This window comes from Cebus imitator, unplaced genomic scaffold (assembly GCF_001604975.1).
Source record: "Cebus imitator isolate Cc_AM_T3 unplaced genomic scaffold, Cebus_imitator-1.0 Scaffold37, whole genome shotgun sequence".
Lineage (NCBI taxonomy): Eukaryota > Metazoa > Chordata > Mammalia > Primates > Cebidae > Cebus > Cebus imitator.
This window is the reverse complement of record NW_016107352.1, coordinates 5,564,526-5,577,637: the sequence shown is the minus strand read 5'-3', so window position 1 is coordinate 5,577,637 and position 13,112 is coordinate 5,564,526. Positions and strand designations below refer to the sequence as shown.

The window sequence follows — 13,112 nt, the reverse complement described above, 5'->3', positions numbered from 1 at the left end:
AAAAAAAAAAAAAAGAATGGAAATTTATGATGTGACAACTCAAATCAGCAGGGAAAAGATAAACTACTGATTAACTATTAGTCACTTTGAAACATGAAGCTGGGTATCACCTTATGCCTTCCATCAAAATAAACTCTAGAAATATCAAAGAAACAAATATTTAAAAAGAAACATAAAACTATTAAAAGAAAATATAGTTTAAATAAAATTTTTTAACTTAGAGTAGGAGAAATCTTTCCCAATTACGGCATAATGCAAAAAGCCACAAGGCACAGACCCATGTAATAAACACAGCATCCAGAAATAAACCCTCATATATATGGTCAATTATTTTTGACAAGGGTGTTAAGGCCATTCAATGGGAAAAGGACAGCCTTTTCAACAAATGGTGTTAGGAGAACTGGACATTCACATCCGAAAGAACGAAGGTGGACTCTTACCTTATATTGTATACAAAAATGGGCTCAAATGGATCAAAGACCTAAACTTAAAAGCTAAAATTCTTAGAAGAAAATAAGAAGAAAGCTTATTTGGCAATGATTTCTTGAATATGCCAACAAAAGTACAGGCAACAAATGGAAAATAGATAAACTGAACTTTATCAAAATTAAAAACTAGTTAACTATCAAAAGATTAAAAAGGCAACCCACAGAATGGGAGAAAATATTTGCAAACCATGTATCTGATAAGAGATTGATATCTAGAATATATAAAGAACTCCTAGAACTCAACAACAAAAAACCCAATTCAAAAATGGTCAAAGGACTTAAACAGACATTTCTCCAAAGAAAATATATAGATGGCCAAAAAGCAGATGAAGTGATGCTCAACATCATTAATCATTTAGGAAACACAAATAAAAAATCATAATAACATACTGGGGTGACTCTTGTTTTTTTTAAAATAAGGAATAAAGAAAATAACTACTGGCAAAAATGCAGAAAAACTGGACCACTGCGCATTGCTGATGGGAGTATAAAATAGTATAGCCGTAGTAGAAAACAGCATGTCAGTTCATCAAAAATTTAAACACAGAATTACCCTATGATCCAGCAGTTCTACTTCTGGACATATATATACAAAAGAATTGAAAGCAGAGGCTTGAAAAGATATCCATACACTAATTTTTCCAGCACCATTATTCACAACTGTCAAAAAGCAGAAAGAACCTAATGTCCATCCACAGACAAATGGATAAAGAAAATGCAGTACATATGTCTAATGGAATATTATTCCACCTTAAAAAGAAAGGAAATTTTGACACATGCTACAACACAGATGAACTCTGAAATCAGTATACTAAGTAAAATAAACCAGACACAAAAGGATAAATACTGTGTGATTTTTCTTATATGAGGCTCCTAGAGTAAATTCACAGAGAAAGAAAATAGAATGATGGCTACCAGAGGCTGGGGTATGGTGGGGAGGATGGAGACCTAGTATTTAATAGGTGGAAAAAGTGAAAATGTGTTAGACATGGATGGTGGTAATGGTTTTACAATAATGTGAATGCACTTAATGCTATAGAACTGTACCTTTAAAACATGGTTAACTCATCTTCATCCATGGTGAATTTAATTATTTTGGGGGTGAGGGAGGGGGGAGACAAGTCTCACTCTGTTGCCCAGGCTGGAGTGTGGTAGGGCAATCCAGCTTTCACTGAAACCTTCACGTCCCAGGTTCAAGTGATTCTCTTGCCTCATCCTCGGGAGTAGCTGGGATTACAGACACATGACACCATGTCTGGCTATCATGTTATATGTATTTTACCACAACTTAAAAAATAGGGGAAAAAATGAGGTAGGGATTTACACGTTATAAGCAGAGATCCCCATGATCCATCAAATGGAAAAAGCAAGTCAATGATATGATATAGAATGTAATTCCATAGTGTATATGTTTCAATAATATCTTAGAGAAAATTTCTCAAAACGTGTTTCCTCCCCCGCCAAAAAAAAAAAAAAAAAAAGAACCTGTTAATAATAATTTTTTTAAGTAATAGGTCCAGGGAGTCAGCAGCTACTTATTCATGTCCTTCTATATTACATGGATTATTTTACCATCAAAAAGCACTACTTTTAAAACAAAGTCAGATAAAACTCAAAAATACATAACTAAAATATTTACTTATTTTAATTTGGCTGAACTAAAAACATTCTGGAACAATTACAGAATGTCTATAAATATATCACTAAGCATCCCTGCAAGAACTGAGAAGCACAGAGATTTTATACTATGATAGGATGCTGACCTTGGCAGGGAGCAGATGCCTGAAGTGGAAACACTATGTTTAGGCAAGTAACTTTTTTTCTTTTACAAGTTATATATAAAAAACATTCAATCCATCATTTTATTACAATATAAATCTAATCAAAAGCATTTTAAATCCTTGTTTTAAAAAAACAAAAGCAGCAAGAAGGCAGTGGTGGTTTCTCTTGTTAAGACTGAATACATTAACTTGCAGAAAGCCTAATGAAAATCACCTCTGTAGATTAACACCATCATGTCTTCTAATTTAATGGATATTTCAAAAGAGGTGACATTTTGAGACTGAGGTAGCCTGTTCCACAGACTGCTTTAGATGGACTACTCATACAAAGAAAATTGTCTAATTATCAGAAAAAGTTTAAGGTCTATAAAAGTCAAAGAAAGGTATAACAGGAAAATAAACTATTAAGACACTATTTTTTAAAAATGTTTAAATAAAATTAAGAAAAGTTAATTAAGCAAATGACAAAACTCTAAGAAAAAACACTTCCTGTGCTGTTTTTTTCTTTCATTCTATTTTGATACTGATTTTATGTCCACACTGAATCTTTCGAAAAGCTTTTAATTAAGAAACATACTATGATCTAAAAAGCCTACAAAAATTTGTTTAAAAGGTTATTATACATTGCATATTAGTCAGTAGAGTGTTGATTATAGGATAGTAACCACACAATCTCCAAATCCCAGTGACTTAAAACTGCAAAAGTTAATTTCTTGCTCATACAACATGTATGGGTCATTAAGAAGGCTATGCTTGTCACTGTCAGTGATCCAGATGGACAAAGGGGGAGTGAACAGTTACTTCCCTGTCAGAGAGAATGCACCAGTTCTTTAAAGCTTCTTCCCAAATCAAGTCTCATGGCCACACTTAACTTCAAGTGGGCAGAGAAGCAGAATCCTACCACGTGCCCAGAAGAGAGAATGCCAGTATCTATGAACAGCTCTAATCACACTACTATACCTGGGAAGTTGTAGGAAATACCTCTGATTATTGCTGTATTTATTATTTTTATTACTTGGCCACTTTACAAAGAATATATATTACTTTCACATTTAAAAACACAGTCTAACACAGAATTTAAAATTTGTCCAGAGACTATACCTCAGACTATGGAGTGAAGACTGAGGAATCATCACTGTCTTATTACAGTAATCTTAATTGCAAGTTCAATTTTAAGAGTTGGTAATACATTTTTTGTTTTATAAAGGTTGTGTCTGCAAGGCTACAGTAATAATATTTCACAAATGGCTTTTAGTTTTTCTTTCTACTATGCTAAACAGATGACTCTAAATCTGGCAGTGATCCATGTCTTCAGAGGCCTTAAAAATGTAAAGCTGTATCTTTTAGACCTCAGAATAAACATGTGAATGTGCAAATTGGGTATTACTAATTTTAATTTACAGAAAAGAAAGCTTAAGACTGGGTTGCAAAGCAGTGAAGTCAGAAGGGCCATGAATTTTTTTTTTTTTAACATTTTACTAATAGAAATTTCAAACAGAACAGTTAAAAGAGAAAAAACCTGTTCATGAGGGCCCATAAAGCCAATACTCAGCCTCTCTATATAACATTTTGCTCTATTTGCTCCACCAGATACCTATCTAGCTATCCACTCATCATTCAATCTTATTTTTGATTCATTTCAAAGTTGCAGACAGCAGTATACTTCATCTCTAAACATCTGAGTTCAGTATTTGTTTTCTGTTCATATTCTATGTTTTTTAAATTAAAGTTATATAGCAAAATGTGCAAGTGTACACTTGGGTAAGTTCTGATAAATGAATTCACCAACATAACCCAAACTTCTATTAAGATATATAACACTGGCCAGGCATAGTGGCTTATGCCTATAATCCCAACACTCTGGGAGGCCAAGGCTAGTGGCTCACTTGAGGCCAAGAGTTCAACACTAGCCTCTACTGCTGAAACTCCGTCTCTACTAAAAATATAAAAATTAGCTGGCCGTGGTGGCAGGGGCCTGTCGTCCCAGCTACTTGGAAGGCTGAGGCATGAGAATTGCTTGAATCTGGGAGGCAGAAGTTGCAGTGAGCCGAGATCACACCACTGCACTCCAGTCTAGGCAACAGAACAAGACCCTGTCGCAAAAAAAAAAAAAAAAAAAAAAAAAAAACCCTTAAAAAAAAAAAAAAAAAAAAAAAAGATATATAACATTTAACTTATAGAAATGGAGAACAGAACGATGGTTATCAGAGGCTAAGGGTTGGTGGTCCTGGGGAGATGCTGGTCAAAGGACACAAAATTTCAGTTATGAGAAATAACTTCGAGCAATCTATTATATATCATGATGACTACAGTAAATAACAATATATTGTATATTCGAAAATTTCTAAGAGAGTAGATTTTAAGTGTTCCTAACACACACACAAAAATGAGGTATATATTAGATTGATTTAATCATTTCAAATGTGTGTATATATCAAAGAATCATGCTATATACCATTAATATAAATAACTTTTACTTAAAATTAATTTTTAAATTTAATTAATTAACATTTCCATTATCTCAGAAAGTTCCCTCAGTGGGCCTTCATTTGAATACATCTATGCCCAGATCTTTAACTGTCTAGACCCACACTTCTACGTTTTGCTAGTTATTTCTACTTGGAAATTCCACTGCTTGCCATATTAAACTTATCCTCTTCCTCATTAAATGAATACTCAATCAAAAGACTAGGGCAGCATAAAATATTACAAGGACAGAATTGATGAGATAGATGATAAAGAAGAAGCCAATTTCACAGTTTCAAGCTTGCCTGAGAAAATGACAAAAACTGAGCAGCACAGTTTTATAGATCATGTACAAAAAACTCTCTTCCTCTCTTTTTCCTCATTCTTCAGAGATGAAACTCTATTCTATTTCCCTAACCTACAGAGCCCAATATGCTCTTTCCTTTGAATGTCCTGGTATTTACAGACCCCATTCATCTAACACTGTCTTCATTTACCAGTTTTTTAAATGTATGTCTTATCTACCTAGCTGTGTGGCAGGTTCTTCAAAACCAATAACCATATCATATTTTTAGTATTCTTCATGATGACAATAAATGCTGATTGACCACTGTTAGGAAGATATGGTCAATAACTCAGATAATCATGAATAAAGATGTTTTCAGATTTTTTTTTCCTGTCATGGAGAAAAAGCTTTTAATCAAAAGCTTGGGGATCCTTCCAAAAACGCGAAATGTGACAGTTAATTTATATTTCCCTCTGAAGGATTTTAATCTTTGTTTTAACAGAAAAAAATAAATTATCCATCATACATTTTATTAGGCATATGTTAATACTTTATAAATTATTTTCAAGAAGTGTGCAAACTACTCTTTAAAAAGTTTTATATTTTCTAAAATGGTTACTAATCATTTTAATTTCTATTGGAAAGCAATTTTTAAAATTACAACAAAAGTCTTTAAAGCCATGTAATATAGACTGATGTGCTATTTAAGTATTAAAGAATTTCAAAGCTTCTAAAACCCAGATGACAAAAAACAATTATTGCAAAGTTTATTTAAAACAATGGATTTTCCTTTCTTCCTTGGGTGGATGTATTTCAAATTTGGGAAAATTTTATTACATTACATTTTCCTTACTGTGATCAAAACAGAAGAAGTGCAGGGTGATAAGCTGATTTTGATTTGCTTATTTTACCTGAGTAGCTTTGTCTTTCATGCATGAAGGGTAGTGAACATGAGGATCCCGTGGCCACTGTCCTGTGAGGTAAGGTCCTGTTATTGTATCCAAAGAGGAGGTTCGCCTTATTGTACTAGAGGTCCGAACTTGCTGAGATTTTGGCCTGTCCACTGCAAAAAGTGAAAAAAAAAAAAAATAGATTAGTCATTAGTGAATGAAGTAAAATGTAAAGTTATTTAAACTTCATAGTTTGTAGAATATCATCCTGTCAATTTTCCCCGTGATACATATTTACACTAATAGCCCTGTTGCATGATCAGATGAAACGTATGACCCATGTCCCAAAGAAAATACATTCATGTTAAGTCTTACGTACATTTCCAGGGCTTCCACAGACCCTATGAAGCCTATCCATTTTAGGGACCTGTAATAAATCTGTGTATCATCTCTTGCCATTATTTTAATTGTATGCCTCATTTGAACTGCCAGTTTTCTGACTGCTATCTCTGCATCCACTTCAAGTAAACTTTACAGTTCCATGCCCAAACAGAAAACACTTCCATGGTGACCTGTATTTAACTTAAAGCCCATATTATTTAGTATGACATAATAAGCTTTCACAATTTGGCTGGCATATACTTCAATGTTTAATATCCTGCTACTCCATAATCCCATGCTAAGCATCACATGAATGGCCTGTGTTTTTCCAAAAGTAAATGTATTCTTTCTGCCTCTGTACATTCTACTTCCTGAGCCTAGAACTCTCTCCTTTCTTGTTTACTTGACAAACTCATTTATTTTCAAGACTAACTAAGATGTCACACTGCCTCTGTGAAAGCTTCCCCAATGCCCTTTTCTCTCCCCTTCCTTCTAAGATATACTTTCCTGTCTCTGCTTTCGTGGCACCCTAAGCTTATTTCTCTCTCCCATCAGCGCGTAAGTTTAAACCATAGACTGACTAGGAGTCAGCATTCAATACTCACTTAATGAATTTATTCACAACTACACAAAAATAACATGTGTAAATAACTTTATATTTTAATTCAACCTCCTCATTCACAGATGAAAAATTTGAAGCCTAGAGGAATACTGAACAAAAGATGCAAACAGGATACAGGTAAAAAGAAACCAAAATCTATACACAGTTCAATCAATCAGCCATAACAAACTATCATACTTCTCCTTCCCATAGGGGTATCACAAGTATCTCCTAAAAATTAATCACACTACACACCAAACCTATAAAGAGAATTTTTCATGTATCCATCCCAAGTAATTTACTACTAGTGTGCATTTGATGATACAATTCAATAGATTTACAGGTTCCCAAGGCTAAGAGTCTTTTCCGAGTCATATCTCACATCAAACAAAATGCCTTCCTCTTTACAGAGGGTGAAGAAATATTTATTATTGAATGCTGTCGTTTAACTACCTTTCAGAAATCAGAATGCATAGTTTACCAGGAAAATAGAAGAAAATGCAGTATACTCTAATGTTATATTATGCAGGTAATAGGTTGGAATTATAGTTTTTATTTTTTCCTTTGACCCAAGAATTGTTAGAAAATATCTGAAAATCACCAGATTTCCTCTTTATCTGTATTACTTTAGCTCTAAATGTATTGTACTGAAAACAGAAAATCTAGTGGAACCTATTTCTACTCTTTGGAATTGCCTGAAATTTTCCCTGTGACTACAAACATGGTCAACATTTCATGAATCAGAAAAGACATTTTGTTTTCAGAATATATAGTTCCTTGTCTTGTATATCAATTGAATTAAAATACAGAATATAGGAATAATATAATTATCAGTTTTATCTGTTACAGACCTAGAAGAGTACTATAAAATATTTAAACTATAATTGAGTTCTAAAAATTCTCTTTATTCTTTGAACATTTTTGACTTTTATATTTTAGTTCTGTATTATTTGGTACATATAGCTTCTTGACATCGACATCACAGCTTATATGCATTATTGTTTTATCACATTAATTATTTTTTAAATTTTATCATGCTGAATATTATGACCTCCTCTGCTTTATTTCTGATAATTTGCATGGTATGCCCATCCTTTTAAGTTCTTAAAAGATTTTTAAAATGTGTATCATAAAACAAAGTATTTTTTTAATACTTTTGAAAAAAGTAAACTTTGTAGCAAGCCTTCTGGTTGTAAAAGGTGACCTCATCCCACATATTTATTGTTATAACAAATTTGGTTTAACTTGTCATGTAATTTTTTCCTATTTTGGAATGTTTCCTTGCTACTTGTTTTATTGTTTCTTCTTCTCCCTTTATCCTCATCTCCCCTACTACATCATAGGTAACTCTGAAGACATATAAACTATTTCTAGTTCTATTAATACTACTAAAAGTTACTTATATTAATTTATAAAAATATTTTTTCCCGGTTATAAAGGCAATACCTACTAATTTTAACAACACTGGGAAACACAAAATTAACATCTCCTATTATCTGATTTATTCATTTGCTTAAAATTTTAAAGTTTACTTTAAATTCCTTCCACCATAAAGAAATAAAAAACAACAGACTGTTGAGAGGCAAGTCCAACAGTTAACAGCTGACCTCTAAATTTAAAAGGCCTATACAAAAGTCAGCTACAATCAGATAAGGAAAAGCCATTCTGAGTGAATAATTTGTGCCTCTACTTAAATTGCTCAAACTATTTGAAAAGCTGTAAATAGTTCACTTAGTTATTAAAACTTTTTATTTTAGTAATTAAACAACAGGAGCCATGTTTAATTATTTTTTTGAGGGGGAATAAATTTATTTAATTCGTGTTTTTTTTAAATTGTACTTTGGGCTCTGGGGTACATGTGCACATCGTGCATCCTGCAGGACTGTTGCATAGGGTACATACATGCCATGGTGGTTTGCCATCTCCACTCCCCCCACCATCGCCCACATCAGGCATTTCTCACAGTGTTATCCCTCCCCATCCTCCCTGCCCCCTGCGGTTCCTCCTCTCCCTTCCTCTCCACCCCCCGCAACTAGCCCTGTGAGTGTTGTTCCCTTCCCTGTGTCCAAGTGTTCTCATTGTTCATCACCCACCTATGAGTGAGAACATGCGGTGTTTGATTTTCTGTTCTTGTGTCAGTTTGCTGAGAATGATGGTTTCAAGATTCATCCACGTCTCCACAAAGGACACAAACTCATGTTTTATAGCTGCATAGTATACCATGATGTGTATGTGCCACATTTTCCTTGTCCAGTCTATAATTGATGGGCATTTGGGTTGGTTCCAGGTCTTTGCTATCGTAAACAGCGCCCCAACAAACATATGTGTGCACGTGTCTTTATAATAGAACGATTCCTTTGGATATATACCCAGTAATGGGATTGCTGGGTCGAATGGAATTTCTATTTCTAGGTCCTTGAGGAATCGCCACACTGTCGTCCACAATGGTTGAACTAATTTACACTCCCACCAACAGTGGAAAAGTGTTCCTTTTTCTCCACATCCTCTCCAGCATCTGTTGTCTCCAGATTTTTTAATGACTGCCGTTCTAGATGGCATGAGACGGTATCTCAATGTAGTTTTGATTTGCATTTCTCTAATGACCGATGACGATGAGCATTTTTATACGTTTGTTGGCTTCATAGATGTCTTCTTTTGAAAAGCGTCTGTTCATATCCATCGCCCACTTTTGAATGGGTTTGTTTTTTTTCTTGTAAATCTGCTTTAGTCCTTTGTAGATTCTGGATATTAGCCCATTTTCAGATGGGTAGATTGCAAAAATTTTTTCCCATTCCATTGGTTGTCGGTTCATTCTAATGATTGTTTCTTTCACTGTGCAGCAGCTCTGGAGTTTAATTAGATCCCATCTGTCTATTTTGGCTTTCGTTGCCAATGCTTTTGGTGTTTTAGTCATGAAGTCCTTGCCTATGCTTATATCCTGAATGGTGTTGCCTAGGTTTTCTTCAAGGGTTTTTATGGCGTTAGTTCTTATGTTTAAATCTTTAATCCATCTGGAGTTAATTTTTGTATAAGGTGTAAGGAAGGGGTCCAGTTTCAGCTTTCTGCACATGGCTAGCCAGTTTTCTCAACACCATTTATTAAACAGGGAATCCTTTCCCCCTTGCTTTTGGGAAGTTTGTCAAAGATCAGATGGTTGTAGATGTGTGGGGTTGCTTCCGAGGCCTCTGTTCTGTTCCATTGGTCTATATCTCTGTTTTGGTACCAGTACCATGCTGTTTTGATTACTGCAGCCTTGTAGCATAGTTTGAAGTCAGGTGGCGTGATGCCTCCCGCTTTGTTCTTTTTGCTTACGATTGTCTTGGCTATGTGGACTCTCTTTTGGTTCCATATGAATTTTAAGGTGGCCTTTTCCAGTTCTGTGAAGAAGGTCAATGGTAGCTTGATGGGGATAGTACTGAATCTATAGACTACTTAAGGCAGTATGGCCATTTTCACAATATTGATTCTTCCTAACCATGAGCATGAGAATGTTTTTCCACCTGTTTGTGTCCTCTCTTATTTCCTTGAGCAGTGGTTTGTAGTTCTCCTTGAAGAGATCTTTTACATCCTTTGTTAGTTGTATTCTTAGGTATTTTATTCTCTTTGTAGCAATTGTAAATGGGAGTTCATTCATCATTTGGCTCTCTGTCTGTTGCTGGTGTATACGAATGCTTGTGATTTCTGCACATTGATTTTGTATCCTGAGACTTTGCTGAAGTTGCTTATCAGCTTAAGTAGGTTTTGGGCTGAGACAATGGGTTCTTCTAAATATACGATCATGTTGTCTATAAACAGAGACAATTTGACTTCTTCTTTTCCTAACTGAATGGCCTTTATTTCTTTTTCTTGCCTAATATCTCTGGCTAGAACTTCCAATACTATATTGAATAGGAGTGGTGAGAGAGTGCATACTTGTCTAGTGACAGTTTTTAAAGGGAATGCTTCTAGTTTTTTCCTGTTCAGTATGATATTGGCTGTGGGTTTGTCGTAAATAGCTTTTATTATTTTGAGATACGTTCTGTCAATACCTAGTTTATTGAGAGTTTTTTGGCATAAAGGGCTGTTGAATTTTGGTGAAGGCCTTCTTTGCATCAATTGAGATAATCATGTGGTTTTTGTCTTTGGTTCTGTTTATGTGGTGAATTACGTTTATAGATTTGCATATGTTGAACCAGCCTTACATCCCCAGGATGAAGCCTACTTGATTGTGGTGAATAAGCTTTTTGATGTACTGATGGATTCAGTTTGCCAGTATTTTATTGAAGATTTTTGCAGCAATGTTCGTCATGGATACTGGCCTATAGTTTTCTCTTTTAGTTGTGTCTCTGCCAGATTTTGGTATCAGGATGATGTTGGCCTCAGAGAAAGAGGGAGGACTCCCTTTTCGTATTGTTTGGAATAGTTTCAACAGGAAATGTACCAACTCCTCTTTATATACATCTAGTAAAATTCAGCTATGAACCCATCAGTCCTGGACTTTTTTTGGTTGGTAGGCCATTAATTGCTGCCTCAACTTCAGACCTTGTTATTGGTCTATTCAGGGTTTCAGCTTCTTCCTGGCTTAGTCTTGGGAGTGTGCAAGTATCCAGGAATTTATCTATTTCTTCCAGATTTACTTGTTTATGTACATAGAGCTGTTTGTAGTAATCGCTGATGATAGTTTATATGTCTGAGGAATCAGTGGTGATCTCCCCTTTATTGTTTTTAACTACACCTATTAGATTCTTCTTTTCTTTTTTATTAGTCTAGCTAGCGTTCTATTTTTTTGATCTTTTCAAATAACCAACTCCTAGATTTATTGATTTTTTGAAGGGTTTTTTGTGTCTCTATCTTCTTAAGTTCTGCTTTGATCTTAGTTATTTATTGTCTTCTGCTAGCTTTTGTTTTTTTTGATCTTGCTCTTCTAGCTCTTTCAATTTTGACAATAGGGTGTCGATTTTAGATCTTTCCTTGTTTCTCATGTGGGCATTAAGTGCTATTAAATTTTCCTCTAGACCCTACTTTACATGTGTCTCATAGGTTCTGGTAAGTTGTGTCTTCTTTCTTGTTGGTTTTGAAGAACATTTTTATTTCTGCCTTCATTTCATTGTTTATCCATTTGTTATTCAGGAGAAAGTTGTTCAGCCTCCCTGTGATTGTGCATATATATTTAGGATAGTTAGCTATTCTTGTTGCATTGATCCTTTTACCATTATGTAATGCCCTTCTTTGTCTCTTTTGATCTTTGTTGGTTTAAAGTCCATTTTGTCAGAGACTAGGATTGCTACCGCTGCTTTTTTTTTTTTTTGCTCTCCATTTGCTTGGTAAATCATCTTCCATCTCTTTATTTTGAGTCTATGTGAGTCTTTGCATGTGAGAAGAGTCTCCTGAATACAGCACACCGATGTGTCTCGACTTTTTATCCAGTTTGCCAGTCTGTGTCTTTTGATTGGGGCATTTAGGCCATTTACATTCAGTGCTAACATTATGTTTGAATTTGATCCTGCCATTTTGTTACTGGCTAGTTGTTTTGTCCATTAGTTGACTTGGTTTCTTCATTGTGTCGTTGTTCTTTACCATTTGGTAAGTTTTTGCAGTGGCTGGTACTGGTTGTTCCTTTCCATGTTTAGTACTTCCTTTAGTAACTCTTGTAAGGCAGGTCTTATAGTGATGAAATCTCTCAGCAATTGCTTGTCCATAAAAGATTTTATTTCTCTTGTGCTTATGAAGCTTAGCTGGATATGAAATTCTGGATTGAAAAATCTTTTAAGGATGTTGAATATTGGCCCCCACTCTCTTCTAACTTGTAGGGTTTCTGCCAAGAGATCCGCAGTGAGTCTGTGGTCTTTCCTTTGCACATGACTTGATCTTTCTCTCTGGCTGCTCTTAGGATTTTTTCCTTCATTTAAATCCTGGTGAGTCTTACAATTATATGCCTTGGGGTTGCTCTTCTTGAGAAATATCTTTGTGGTATTCTCTGTATTTCCTGGATTTGAATGTTGACCTGCCTTGTTAGGTTGGGGAAGTTCTCTTGGATAATATCCTGAAAAGTGTTTTTCAACTTGGATTCATTCTCCCTGTTCACATTCAGGTACACCAATCAAGCATAGATTAGGTCTTTTCACATAATCCCATAGTTCTTGGAGGCTTTGTTCGTTTATTTTCACTCTTTTTTCTCTAATCTTGTCTTCTCATTTTATTTCATTTGATTTGATTTTCTATCTCTGTTATCCCTTCCTC

General features: G+C 34.7%; 1 protein-coding gene across 3 annotated transcripts in view; it reads right to left on the bottom strand.

The window, feature by feature from the left end:
* Positions 1-13,112, bottom strand: part of GLCCI1 (glucocorticoid induced 1) — a 148,917-nt gene that overhangs the window by 95,412 nt on the left and 40,393 nt on the right. For all 3 annotated transcript variants that reach the window (XM_017525075.2, XM_017525076.2, XM_037737300.1), the window contains exon 2: positions 5,933-6,084. In XM_017525075.2, coding sequence (XP_017380564.1) covers positions 5,933-6,084 — 152 coding nt within the window. The remainder of the gene's footprint in view (positions 1-5,932; positions 6,085-13,112) is intronic.